This window comes from Peromyscus eremicus, chromosome 17, assembly GCF_949786415.1.
Source record: "Peromyscus eremicus chromosome 17, PerEre_H2_v1, whole genome shotgun sequence".
Taxonomy (NCBI): domain Eukaryota; kingdom Metazoa; phylum Chordata; class Mammalia; order Rodentia; family Cricetidae; genus Peromyscus; species Peromyscus eremicus.
Window position 1 is genome coordinate 18,177,789 of NC_081433.1, and position 14,733 is coordinate 18,192,521.

The 14,733-nt window shown below is 42.9% G+C and overlaps 1 protein-coding gene across 8 annotated transcripts in view; it reads left to right on the forward strand.

The window, feature by feature from the left end:
* The window catches only part of Kcnu1 (potassium calcium-activated channel subfamily U member 1), an 88,041-nt gene that overhangs the window by 13,606 nt on the left and 59,702 nt on the right, over positions 1 to 14,733 (forward strand). For 5 of the 8 annotated variants that reach the window (XM_059244400.1, XM_059244402.1, XM_059244403.1 and 2 more), the window contains 6 exons: positions 344 to 463; positions 3,843 to 3,904; positions 4,971 to 5,061; positions 6,618 to 6,729; positions 8,079 to 8,154; positions 11,435 to 11,510. In XM_059244400.1, the coding sequence (XP_059100383.1) occupies positions 344 to 463; positions 3,843 to 3,904; positions 4,971 to 5,061; positions 6,618 to 6,729; positions 8,079 to 8,154; positions 11,435 to 11,510 (537 nt within the window). The remainder of the gene's footprint in view (positions 1 to 343; positions 464 to 3,842; positions 3,905 to 4,970; positions 5,062 to 6,617; positions 6,730 to 8,078; positions 8,155 to 11,434; positions 11,511 to 14,733) is intronic. The other 3 variants (XM_059244405.1, XM_059244404.1, XM_059244401.1) reach the window with 2 other exon arrangements.

A 14,733-nucleotide genomic window follows, 5' to 3' on the forward strand; every position in this document is an offset into this window, starting at 1 on the left:
AGACAAGACTTTAAACAATGTTATAAAATTATTGGGGAAAGAATTCTGATACTCTGCAGATTAATGTGTATGGTGAACGTGTGCTGTGTGTGTGTGTGTGTGTGTGTGTGTGTGTGTGTGTGTGTGTGTGTGTGTGTTTGGTGTGTTTGTGTAGTTTGTAGCATTTAGAAATCTCTTTAGTTGACTGCTCTAGGAAATGTTTAGTGGTCACAGTGTTCGTTTCCTGGGTTGGGGAAGGTAGAATCATTTCTGACTAATACCATGACAAGACCCTCCCCAGCCTAGAGAGGGATCCTTTCTCTTGAGCTGCAGCTCACCGGCCATTCCTTTTTCTTGCTCACAGAAACTGTTCTCATCAGGGAGAAGTGGCCTTAATCCTTTAAGAAGATTTTACTTTTATAGAGTATTTCATGACCGCATAGAAGTGTTGCTTTCTGCACAGACCTTCGTGGGGCGAGTGTTGGTGAGTTTCACTTACACTGTTCTCATGCCAATGAACTGTAGCCGTGGACATGATCATAGTCCCCTCTGTACTTTGGTCACACAGGTAGGCATTCTTCTGTGGTGGTTTTAGTTGTGTTTAAGCACTGTGTGTAGGGTGCGCTAGTCATCAATCTGCTTTATTTTTCTCTAAGTTAGCAAAATTACTTAGATTTTATACTTATTGTTTGCCCCTCTGCTAGAAGGAAAGTTTTATTAGTAAAGTCGTGTGCACTTTGTGCTTTTCATAGAGATGTGTCTAGAACATAAATACTAGAAAAACATCTGTTTGGAAAGTGTTGTATGCTTTGACTTTCCTGTAGAGGCGAAGGGGCTTAGATTAGGTGGCTAATTTTTCTAGTTTCTAAGAAGGAAAGTGTAGCATGAATTCTGATTGGTCTTAATAATAAAGCCTGGAGTCAGATACCAAGGATGAAAGGTGAAAGATCAGAGAAGCAGAGCAGACAGCCGAGTAAGAAGACAGACTTCTTACCTCAGCCGAATCCTCAGACCAAAAGGGGGCCAAGATCCTGTCTCTACCCTGCCTTATCACTTCCTTTCTCTCTGCCCAGCCATGTCTCGTCCTGTTTCTTCCTCCCAAGTGCTAGGATTAAAGGTATTTGCCTCCCAAGTACTGGGATCAAAGGCATAAGATCCCAAGTGCTGGGATTAAACGTGTGTGCCACCACTGCCTGGCCTCTAGTGGCTAGCTCAGCACTCTTTTTTTTTTCTTTAAAGATTTATTTACGTATTATGTATACAGTATGTATGACTGCAGGCCAGAAGAGGGCATCGGATTTCGTTACAGATGGTTGTGAGCCACCATGTGGGTGCTGGGAATTGAACTCAGGACCTCTGGAAGGGCAGTCAGTGCTCTTAACCTCTGAGCCATGTCTCCAGCCCCTGGCTCACCACTCTTATCTCCAGGAAAGCTTTATTTGTTTGCGCACAAACAAAATATCACCACAAGAAAGTTATGATCCAAGGATGACTGTTTTTAACCACTGCCATTTTGTAGAATATATGAGAAATGCTTCATTGCCTAGTACACAATCAACTTCTACTACCATTTAATGGATTGTGAAAGAATATGTGTTGTCTGATACCCATGCAGTACTTTTCAGTGTCCCTAATTATTTGCTGAATGATTGAAAGGGGCATGTCAAAGCCTTCATTTTTTTTTTTTTTTTATTGGATGTCTTCCATTTCCAGCAGAATTTGAATGGTATAGTCTTACTTGCAAAGAGTCACTTATTAAACTGTCTTGTTAGTGTTCTTAGCCAATAGGGAATATCCGTTTTCTTCTGGCATATCTTATAATATAGTATCAGCATAATGTAAATTCTACTTTTGTTCCCTTTCAACCCTTTCGTCCTGTTTCCTCTGACCTGTGTCTCTTGCAGGTGTCATAGAGCTGGATTTTTGTTCTTGCTTTTATTAGACAACGTACTTTGTTTTTAGTTTACCAGGGGGATTTTTCAGTGGATGCTGACAGGCCCAGTGGACACCCATGAGGGCCACAGGCCAATCTTGGTCAATCCATGGCAGCTAACTGCAGCCATTTCTTGTTCCTTGGTGTGCACACTCTTCTCGGCTGTCAACAGAGGCTGTGCCTCTGCTTGTAGGAGCTGGTCTTCTTCAGTCTCTCTTGGGCTAAACCTGGCCTGGCAGATTAGTGTCCTCAGGCTTTGGAAGGGGATACAGGGCTGGGGAGCCAGCTTGAGCCAGAAAATGTCAGCTGAGCACAGGTCCCAGACAGGCGGGGGTTTTCCTGCTCTGACCTTGAGGAGGGCAGTCTGGCCTTGGGGGTCACTCTTCACATTCAGCCTATTGCTTGCTGACTTTTTATAAGGTGATTTTTTTTTTTCATTTTAAAGATTTTTTTTTTTTACTTGTTATGTATACAGCATTCTGCCTGCATGTATGCCTACAGACCAGAAGAGGGCACCAGATCTCATTACAGATGGTTGTGAGCCACCATGTGGTTGCTGGGAATTGAACTCAGGACCTCTGGAAAAGCAGCCAGTGCTTTTAACCGCTGAGCTATCTCTCCAGCCCTTATAAACTGATTTTTATAAATTGGATTTCACCTATATACAATGACTGTAAAGGAGATTTATAAGGCCTTCTTGGAGTATTATAGAGAATTAGATAATAATATGCATAAACCACTTAGGGCATATTAAATATTAGCTGATATTTGCATTTTAATTATTATCTTTTTGGTACCTTCTATTATGGATAATTCTATTCCAACATAAATATATATAGCTGGATTTTTTTGTTTGTTTTTTGTTTTTCAAGACAGGGTTTCTCTCTGTAGCTTTGGAGCCTGTCCTGGACTAGCTCTGTAGACCAGGCTGGCCTCGAACTCACAGAGATCCGCCTGCCTCTGCCTCCCGAGTGCTGGGATTACAGGCATGCACCACCACCACCGCCCGGCTTATAGCTGGATTTTTATTCTTGTATTTATTTGAGAATATACTTAGTCTGTGGGCATTTTCTTTTTCTTGTTTATTTTTAAGACTTTATTTTAATTACAAAATTTCTCCCTTCCCTTTCTAACCTCTGAACCCTCCCATGTACCCCTCCCTGTTTTCCTTCAAATTCATGGCATCTCTTTTCATCAGTTGTTAGCATTTTCCTGATTAATGATTGATGATGTGAGAGTGCCCAGCCCACTATGGGTGATACCACTCTGGACAGATAGTCCTGGGTGTATAAGAAAGATTTGGGGGGACAATTTAATGCATGTATACAATGTATTATAAACACACTCACCCCTATTATCCTCTTTGATGTACCCCCTCCTGCTGGGGGCTTTGTTCCACCGAATGTGTGTGCCTCCTATACCAGACTAACTGGCATGGTGAAAGCACTCACTTTCTTCTCACATAACGTCTTCCCGGGTAGGGGAGTGTCCACAAGGACACATCACGGGCAGTTCAAGTCCAAGACTGTTGTTTATTAGCCCTCATTTCCGTCATGAAATGAAGCACGTGACACATGCTAAGCACTCAGGAAGCAGTCACTGAACTCAAGTGTGTGAGAGTTAAAGTTAAGTAAAATGGGTACATGTTGAGTTAGTATAGCGCTTCATCCACTTTTCTTCAATGAACGGATGAATGAATGAATGAGTGAACGGATGAATGAATGAATAAATACTGGCCTAAATGAATGTTGAACATAGTGCTACATACATATAGGTGAGGTAAGGGAAACCAGTTTCCTCCTTCCCTGCACATAGTAATTAAAATACACTATAATATTTACTTCATTTAAAATAGAAAACACAATTTCATGGGCTTATTTAGTCCATGTCAATAAAAGAGCATCTGTCCCTGTCCTTTTCTATTTTTTAGGTGATCCTTGTCTTTGTACTAAGTATCGGCTCTCTTATAATCTATTTCATCAATTCAACAGAGTGAGTAAAAACCCCAGTTATTTTTGTCTGCTTTATCAGTAATTTAATTTAGAAAGCTTTAGAATTTCTCTTCAGGGATGTCAAATAGAGTTTTGCTTGCATGTGTGCACCCCCCCCCAGCCTCCCACCCCTCACAGAAGCGAAATCAAAATGGTAAGCGTGTAGCTGCCCCTCGTGAGCACTGACTCCAGTTCTGTGGTAAGCGCCTGCATCTGCCCTGCATTTTGCGCCACCCACCCCATTGCTAGTGTTGGGGTGCGGTGTACAGCTATACTTCAGAGCTTCTGGGACTCGAAACTTCCAGCTGTCAGCTCCCTCACATGGGGCCATTTTGAATTCCTCACAAGTTGAAAAAGAAGTCCTGGGGTATCTCAGAGCCTCTGTTAGGCTTCAGAGACCTTTGTGTGGTTTGGAAACTTCAACCTTGGATCAATTCTTTTAAGTCCTCCCCTTCTTATTTATCTTAAGGCTAGGGCAATATTTTTAAAACACTAAACTCAGTCTAATTTAAACTTCATGCCAAACCTCTGAAAATTATATTAAGTACCCAGCTGGGGTAAAAATAAGAATTGCAGGCCACAAAAGCCGCGCCAACTGAGAAAACCCAGGGAAATGGTAGTCTTTGCTTTGTAAATTCCTGACACATCTTTTAGAAGCTGCCTTTGAATTTGTTTCAGATCCAGTCATTTGGGCTAAAGCAGCCTCCTTATCTCAAAGGGGTAGAGAAGCTGAAAAATCCTGACTAGATAGATGGTTTTTCAACTGCAAAGGACCATAAAACTCTGGATCTGAGCTTACGCAGTTGAAGTGGAGCCGATAAGCTCTGTAATGGAGTCGTGGGCCATTCCCCCACTGTTCTCAGCTCCAGGGATGGTCTAGTGCCTTCACTTAGTCATAGTTCCACTCCCCAAAGGAGAATAATTCCATTCAGATGTGAGCATGAGTCTTTCTTGAATGGAGCACTCACGGTGAATATGAGCATTGCCTGTCCCGCCCTTATAGCGTCTCTGTAGACAGAGGTTTTTAAATCTTCATCTTTACAAAAAACGGTCCCATTTCTTTCCAGCCCCACTGGAATGTGTTCTACATCCGAAGACAAAACCCTCTCTGTTGATTTGAGTTTCAATGCTTTCTTCAGTTTCTATTTTGGATTGAGGGTAAGTACCTAGGTAAAATGATAACAACTACGCCCCCTGCCGCCCACAGAAGCAATGTAAAGAGACCAGTTAGTTCCCCAGTTATCCACCCTCCCTTGGTTCTCGGGCTCTAAAGGTAGATCTATACTAAGCTGTTAAATATTTAGTGAGACCTAAACCCCTCGTCTGCTGTGCTTGAAAGTGTAAGCCAGGTCCAGAATCCCAACACAACTGAAACAATCCCGCTATTGAACACCGTGTCCACAGTCCTTACTGGCGTCTGGCCTTCCACTGGGGAAGTTTGACTGACAATCAGAAGCTTGTAAAACTTGAATGTCATTGCTATACTAATGGCGTGTGTGTGCCATCTTATATTTGTATCTTTGATTTGGTTTTCAAGTGTTTTTAAGTTCTACTTATTTTGTTATTAGGTGTATGGGTGTTATGTCTTCATGTATGTCTGGGCACCACTTGCCTACGGTGCCCACAGAGGCCAGAAGAGGGCATGGTATTCCATGGAACTGGTCACAGATGGTTCTGAGTCACCATATGGGTGCTGGGACCTGAATCTGGGTCCTCTGCAAGAGCAGCAAGTGCTTTTAAACACTGAGCCATCTCTGCAGATCAAAACTTAGTGTTCTAAATCTAAATTCAGAAGCTCAGAAAACATGAAGCAAGCTGTAGCTTCTTCATTGGACACTGCCCTAAATCATATGTCATCACTGATCCCAAATAATAAGCTCTATGTATATGACATACACACAGATCTATAAAATGAAATATATACATATAGAATTATATCCTATATTAATGTACATAGTGTCTATATAGATATATCAGAAAGCTCTAGGGACAGTAGAAAGCTCAAAGTGTTTAAATGTGAGAGTTAGGGCCCACTAAGTAAAATGACTATATGCTCATTAATAGAACACTCATTAAAAGTATGATTTCTCTCTCCCTCTCACTTTTCTTTTGTTCTGGTTGGTTGTTTTTGAGACAGGTCACACTATATAGCCCTGGCTGTCCTGGAACTCTCTTTGTAGACCAGGGTGGCCTCAGACTCACAGAAACCCACCTGCCTCTGCCTCCCAAGTGCTGGGATTAAAGTTGTGTATCACCACACTCAGCCCAAGGTACAATCTCTGTATGTAATATGTATGCATTTGCATGTTTGCATAAATGTATTTGTATCTGTGTTAAATAGCATGAGATTAAAACTTTCGTTAATGAATAAAATATAGCTGAATAATAACTATCCTTCACAGTCCCTTTAAAATTCTCGATGGTAGGAAGGTAATGGAGAAATAGCTTATCAGTTAAGAGCACCTGATGCTTTGTAGAGGACCTGCATTCAGTTCCCTGTTCCTACATGGCAGTTTACAACTGTGTGTCATTTCAGTTCCAAAGGTTCTGACGCCCTCTTCTGGCCTCTGTGGGCACCAGGCTTGCACATGGGGCACATACAAACACGCAGGCTTACATACGTACAAACACACTTATGTACATAAAGTAATTTTAAAATCTTTTTAAAAAAATCCCGAAGGTAATCTAATTTGGGTGTGTTGTTTCCATTTCAGTTTTGGGCAGCTGATGACAAGATCAAATTCTGGTTGGAGATGAATTCAATTGTAGACATTTTTACCATACCACCAACCTTCATTTCTTATTATTTGAAGAGCAATTGGCTAGGTAAGTGTGCTGTGGCAATCACTAATTAGTATCAATGTTGTTTTAACCCCAAACCACTCAACATTCATTTAGAATATTTATCTTTCTTTTTAAATACCTCACTGCCTTTTCAAAGAACCTTCTCTTGACTGTAGAGTTTTGTACTATATTTGCAGAAACAGTTTTTGTTTTGTTTTGTCGTTTTATTTTGAGATAGGATCTCACTCTGTAGCTCTGGCTGGCCTTGGACTCACAGAGATCCTCCTGCCTCTGCCTCATGGATGCTGGGATGTGTCATCATCAGAATGATCAGAAATCATTTCTTGATCTCAGCGTGTAGCTATACACCTGGTACAGAGCAAGTGCCCAATAGTTTTTGATGGGATAACCATATCTACAACCAGAGGGGGCAGGGCTCCAGCACCCATGGACCCTTATGCTGGGATCTCATTTGGACTCCAAGAATGACCTCCCCTGCCTTCTCAAGGTCAATTATCATATATAGATATGCTGTAACATGTCTTTAAATTGTTCATTAGTTGTTTTGTCTTTAAGGTGGATATATTGACGATGCATGGGCTTTTAACAATCGGTTTTTATAAAATTTTATGTTTTATTTATTGTTTATAAAATACACACCAATTTGGCCAGGCGGTGGCGGTGCACACCTTTAATCCCAGCACTCGGGAGGCAGAGGCAAGTGGATCTCTGTGAGTTCGAGGCCAGCCTGGTCTACAAAGTGAGTTCCAGGGCAGACACAGAGAAACCCTGTCTCGAAAAACCAAAAAAAAATTCTTGCTATTGTTCACAAACTATATTAAGTAAAACTAAGAGTATTGAAAAGTTGAATAATCAGGAGCTTAATGGACCCATGTCAAGTTTCCTATAAATTCTAATGTAGAGTAAAATGAACAGTACTGTTAAATGCAAGGCTGGTGTCTATGTGCTTGGGATCAGGTCTACAATGCTGTAAGGTGGGTCCTATAATAATTCTCACTTTATGGATGAGGAACTATAGAAGTGGGTACCCTAGCCGGGCGGTGGTGGTGCACACCTTTAATCCCAGTACTTGGGATGCAGAGGCAGGCGGATCTCTGTGAGTTCGAGGCCAGCCTGGTGTACAGAGTGAGTTCCAGGAAAGGTGCAAAGCTACACAGAGAAACCCTGTCTTGGGGAAAAAAAAAAAAAAAAAAAAGGAAGTGGGTATTCTAGGTAGTAGTAGTTAGTTAACTTTCAGGACCAAGATTCAAACTTTGTGTCCTTAAACCTGTAACGTGACAGCACATTATATTTAAGGGTTTCAGGAAAGGAGAGTGTGTGCATCCCAATCACATTATATTTCAGGCTACTCTCTCCTGGTTGCTTTGTAGGTTTCAGATTTCTAAGAGCTCTGAGGCTGCTTGAACTCCCGAAAATCTTACAGATCCTCCATGTCATCAAGTCCAGGTAACTGTAGCCCAGCCTGGCGTGCTAGCTCGGCAGTTTGGGTTGGGAAATGAAAACATGAACTGGTCCGCAAGCTCCCCGTGTCCCAGCAGAATTCCAGTGTGAAAACTGGGACATCCCTCAGCATCTGTGTGCTCACTCCCCCCCCTCACTTCCTCCACGTAGCATGTAGCACCTGGCTGGAAACTTGGCAGTCCTTGTAAAGAGATGGCCCGTTCCTTGTTTTGCAAAATTACAGTATGTAGATCTGCTTTGATTTTCATTCCAGGTCTCTCTACCCAAAACAAAAATAGTCAGCCAATACAAAGGTTTCGGTCTCATATATTTGTTATTAAGAATCACCTCTCTGTGTGTGGCTGGAGAAAGCTGTTCGAGAAGCTGGGGATTGTTAAACAGACAGTGCCAGAGGGGGGTTCCTCCCATAGAGTTCCTGGTCAGGACCACAGGCCCCCAAACAATGCAGCCTCTTGTCATTTCTCTTGATTTCCCACAAGGAGTAGATGATAAGGTACAGTTGCTGAAGACACCACACATCTTAGTTGTATAATATAGAGAAATCAACCTGGAACTAAGCTGAAAGTGTCCTCCCTGCTGGCTAGCCTTTATAGTCCTTCCATGAAGATGCCGTGCAAGCTGCTGGGGTAGAAAAGGTATCAATGGTCTTACACAGTTGTGAACCCTACAGCTATAAGACCAACTTGCTAGACATGATGTGCCCACTCGTGCAGCAGCGGCACTGCTGTCATGGGATCCAAGCTCTCTGCTTGGGTTTGAGACCTGCGCTGTGGGAGGAAATCCATGTGTGATACTGTGAACCCGGTTAAAACCCATGCTAGGGGATATCATAGGGGCAAAGGGCACATGGATGGAATACTATTATTAGCTATATTTCATACTGTAAAACTGCCTTCTAAATAATTACATTTATACCCATAGACAAATGCTACTTTCAGCTTTAATCAGAGACACCATTTTTTTCTAGTGATCAGTGTTGAGTGCAGAGACTCATGGCTGTACAAAGTGCTGATAATAAGTGATACATGAGTACTCAGCCCTACTCGAATACAAGACACGTATTCCATCCCCTCTAAGGTTAAGGGAATATTGCAGAAGATGAGGCAGAAAGCATGAGTGTAAGAGCCAGAAGATCAGGAGAAAGGCTGCAAAATGCCATCTCTGAGCAAGACACAGCTGTTGTGGAATATTATTTTAAGATGTGTTACATTTGTTTATGCTGTGCAACATTTTTTTTAATGACGCGAAGATATGTTGCATTCTTTTATGTTGTATTTGTTTAATTCTGTGAGGCTGTGTTACGTTGCCTGTCTAAAACACCTGATGGTCTAATAAAGAGCTGAACAGCCAATAGTGAGGCAGGAGAAAGGATAGGTGGGGCTGGCAGGCAGGAAGAATTAATAGAAGGAGAAATCTGTGAGGAAGAGAAGAAAGAGCAAGAGAATAAGGAGAGGAGGACGTTAGGGGCTAGAGCCAGCCATCCAGTCATGGAGTAAGAGTGAAAGTAAGATATACACAAGTAAGAAAAGGAAAAAAGCCTAGAGGCAAAAGGTGGATGGGATAATTTAAAGTTAAGAAAAGCTGGCAAGAAACAAGCCACATTAAGACCGGGCATTTATAATTAAGAATACACCTCCATGTGTGATTTATTTGGGAACTGGGTGGCAGGCCCCCTAAAAGAGCCAAAGAACAGAAGAATAAAAAACAGCCAACAACATCTTGGCACCCAACGTGGGGCTAGAGTAAAAGAAAGAAAATACAACACACAGCCATTGTATTTGTGATCTCACAGTAGCCATGGATGTCTGCCCTGGGTCTGCATAAGAATGTGCCCACTGCCAATCAGGCATGGATGGAGTGAGGGGCTCAGAGGGTACTACCCCTCACTGATGAACCGTTTATACGGATAAATTCAGAGAGCTGGAGAATCAGTTGTGTACCCAGTGGTGACCCCACTAGGTTCCAATGGACGGTTCAAATCCACTGTTCAGAAGATAGGCCTGCTTAAATTAAGTGAGTTACAAGGCAAAATCAAGAGTCAGCGAATCTGGGTAAAGGACTGGTAGGGTGGGGATTGACAGGATGATGAGTGAGGGTTGCAGGAGACAGTAATCAGAATGCATTTTATGCATGTATACAATTATGAAAGAACAGACGTAATCAATTAAAAAAAGAAATCACCTCTTGTTGGCTACTAAAATAAGAAACATTTCTTCAGGTTTAGAGGTGTAACAGCTCCCCTGAGCATGGGCGATATCCATTAGCAGCAGTGAACTATTGCTTAGAGAAGCAGAGCCATGAGCTTAGGGTGTGGCTTAATGGGAGAGTATTTTACCTAGCATCTACAAGGTCCTGGGTTCAAACCCCTGCATTACAGGTTAATATAGTGCAACCTAAATATCTCTAAAAGACAATAATAAAGGTACAAACTATCTCTTTCAACACACTGCTACATTCTTATGAGAAATGTCAATATTGTAGTCTAAGTGCATCTCGGGGGTAAGTATGCATCGTGAGGAAGTCAAGGCTGGAAAGACTGTTTTTACATGACAAGTGGCCAGGCCAGGAACTGCAGCTATTTCAGCTAAACTCTAGGCTCTCCTTGACAGACTTAAGCCTACTTTTCCCTCAAGGATCCTGTATGAGTCCAGCGTGTGTCACTACATTCCTGTAATCTACATTACAAATCCATGCCTGGACTCCTGCTGTTTTGTTCTTATAACCCTGTACATTTGTTGAGTACTGATCACATGTATGCCTTTAAAACATCAGACTGGGGCCGGGCGGTGGTGGTGCACGCCTTTAATCCCAGCACTCGGGAGGCAGAGCCAGGAGGATCTCTGTGAGTTCGAGGCCAGCCTGGGCTACCAAGTGAGTCCCAGGAAAGGCACAAAGCTACACAGAGAAACCCTGTCTCGGAAAACAAAACAAAACAAAACAAAACAAAACAAAACAAAACAAAAACCAAAAAAAAACCACCAGACTGATAGACGGTAACAGTAAAACCTATAACGTTTGAAGAAATGCACAACACTGGATGTGTTTCCAGCAGTGTTTCTTAGACTCTTGATGCATACATGAATGATCCAGAGGCCCTGTAACCGTGCAGACTGACAGGTGAGGGCAGAGCCCCAGGTGGTGCTGTACCTTCCAGTCTGTGGGCCACTCTGTGAGCAGAAAGCTGGGCTTTTGAAGAACAATGTGTTGGTGCTGATTGAGAATCTGTCTGCAGAGACCTAACTGTTCTTTGTCTTTGTCCTTTTAGTAATTCAGTGAAGCTTTCCAAACTCATGTCAATAGTTCTCAGTACCTGGTTCACAGCTGCAGGATTCCTTCACCTGGTAAGCAGATCACCGCAGTCCCCAATGGCCTCTGCCAGTGTGAGCATCCTTGCAGTCCCAGTAGCATCTGCCAGTGTGAGCATCCTTGTAGTCCCAATGGCATCCACCAGTGTGAGCATCCTTGCAGTCTCCAATGGCATCTGCCAGTGTGAGCATCCTTGTAGTCCCAATGGCATCTGCCAGTGTGAGCATCCTTGTAGTCCCAATGGCATCTGCCAGTGTGAGCATCCTTGTAGTCCCAATGGCATCTGCCAGTGTGAGCATCCTTGTAGTCCCAATGGCATCTGCCAGTGTGAGCATCCTTGTAGTCCCAGTGGCATCCGCCAGTGTGAGCATCCTTGTAGTCCCAGTGGCATCCGCCAGTGTGAGCATCCTTGTAGTCCCAATGGCATCCGCCAGTGTGAGCATCCTTGCAGTCCCAGTGTCATCTGCCAGTGTGAGCATCCTTGTAGTCCCAATGGCATCTGCCAGTGTGAGCATCCTTGTAGTCCCAATGGCATCTGCCAGTGTGAGCATTCTTGTAGTCCCAGTGGCATCCGCCAGTGTGAGCATCCTTGTAGTCCCAGTGGCATCCGCCAGTGTGAGCATCCTTGCAGTCCCAGTGTCATCTGCCAGTGTGAGCATCCTTGTAGTCCCAATGGCATCTGCCAGTGTGAGCATCCTTGTAGTCCCAGTGGCATCCGCCAGTGTGAGCATCCTTGCAGTCCCAATGGCATCTGCCAGTGTAGATGTAACAGTCTTATTATTAAATAAGAAACACAGAGCCAAATGCAGAGTTAAAAGCCCAAAAGGTCAGAGCAGTAGTAAGAGCTGATACTAAAAACCCTTCTTCTTACCCTTCCTGCCGCTGCTGTCCTTCCCCTCAGCAAGTGACCTACTTCCTGTGTATCTGTCTTTTTATTGACTTTCTGTTCTGCCTTCTCATTGGTTGTAAACCCAACCACATGATCTCCTCATTACTGCTTGTCTATACAGACCTCCAGATCTTCTATGGTTGGTATTGAGATTAAAGGCATGTGTCTCCATGCTGGCAGTATCCTTGAACACACAGAGATCTGCCTGTCATGTGATCTGGATTAAAGGTGTGCACCACCACTACCTGGCTTCTGTTATGGCTTGCTATTAGCTCTGACCCCCAGGCAACTTTATTTATTAACATACAAATAAAATTACATTTCAGTACAAATAAAATATCACCATCCACCAGTATGAGCATCTTTGTAGTCCCAGTGGCATCCGCCAGTGTGAGCATTTTTTCTTTGAAACTGGAGAGGGACTAGACCAGAGGTTTATCTTTTCACTTTCACCTTTTTGGTTTTACTTTTTGTTTCCCATCATCATATTTGTCATGATTTTTGCATCTCCCACCATCAAGATAGCTTTGTTTCCTCTTCCGATATTTCAAAATATGGTCTTAATGAAAAATCTCATTAGGGCTAAAGTTATAACGCATAGGTAAGTGTTAATCCTGAGATTCATGAAAGAAAAACCAGTTCCACAATTTTGAGCCAAATCTGAAGTAAGCTTTAATAAAGTACCTACCAGAAAAATGGACTCTGATCAGGTCCACCTACCTCTGGGTTCCCAGTGAGTGTCAGCAAGACACGTGTTGTAGGGGCTTTCTAAGGACAAAGTCACACAGTCACCATTATTTCTCATGTGGCTTTGTTATTTTCTAAGAACTACAACTTCCAGCATTCCAGGAAGTTACCTGGTCTTTGGGCAGGTGGGGTTTACATAAGATTTATTGATAAATCTTCATGAAGTTTGGGGTTCTTAAATTTTATTTATTTATTTATTTATTTATTTATTTATTTATTTATTTATTTATTTTTGGTTTTTCGAGACAGGGTTTCTCTGTGTAGGTTTGCGCCTTTCCTGGAACTCGCTCTGTAGCCCAGGCTGGCCTCGAACTCACAGAGATCCGCCTGGCTCTGCCTCCCGAGTGCTGGGATTAAAGGCGTGCGCCGCCACCACCGCCCGGCAACTTTTAAATAAATACATAAAAGTGAAAGAATGAAGCTAGGGCTAGGGTATAGTTCCATAGTAGAGCACTTGCTGTACAAGGATCTAGGTTTTATTGGGAAAAAAGACAATGAAAGAATTCCAGTATTATTAAAACTGGATAGTTGCTGTGAGGGGTTGAGTTCCTATTGCCAAGAGAGCTTTATGGCTACCCTTTAGGGATATTTCCATTCTTCTGGAACTACCCACAGGGAAAGGCTTGTTTCTACCCTGCAGAGTGAGACACTGTAGGTTTCCTCAATAGAAAAAGTTCCAGGCTTCAGTGCTCCAGGACAGTTGAGTTATGAGAGGATGGGAAAATTGAAATGCAGTGCCAAAAGTCTTCAGAATGTTTTCTGAAAAACAAAAAGAAAACAGCGGAAGTCTTTTTGACTTGAGTCTCTCTCTTGAAATTAATCTAAACAATGACTATAAAAAGATCCACAGCATAGCTTCTTAAGAAAAGAGTCCAGGTTGGGGATTTAGCTCCGTGGTAGAGCGCTTGCCTAACAAGCACAAGGCCCTGGGTTCGGTCCTCAGCTCTGAAAAAAGAGAAGAAAAGCGTCAGACATAAAGCGCGGTCTCTGACAGAACCTTGGAATCTGAAACTAGGCACACCGCTCCTCAGTGTCCAGCCAGGAGGGAGGTTTTTTTGAAGTGTCAGAACGGAAAGGGTAGATTTTCTTCACAGTGATAGTATTGGACCAAGAGTTACATTCTTTCCAGGGCAGAAGCAACAATTGCTGTCCCAGAATTCTACAGGAGATACCACTAAGACATCCTGTACCTTTGCTTCCAGTGAGAAGGTCTCAGGCTCAGTGGGGCCTAAAGGCATGTTTTATTTGACTAATTCTTTCATTAATTTTTGTCTTGGTTTTTCTTTTTTTCTTTCTTTTTCCTTCCTTCCTTCCTTCCTTCCTTCCTTCCTTCCTTCCTTCCTTCCTTTCTTTTTGGTTAGTTGCTAACTCTTATGGAGCATTCATGTAAATGTGGATTTCTGGATTCTTTGGGCGCATACAGGAGTCTAGACACCCTGTTCTCTCAAGGTCACCAGAGGTCATAGCAGAATAGCTGCTGCCTGGGTGTAGGTGCTGCTGGACCGGACATGTCTATGAGTCTTTGAAGTCTGGGCTTCAGCCCTCTCAGCATGGGAGCATGCTGGACATGCAGGTCCTCGAGATGAGGACGTCTCCAGCAAGGGTTCATTCAAAAAAAAAGG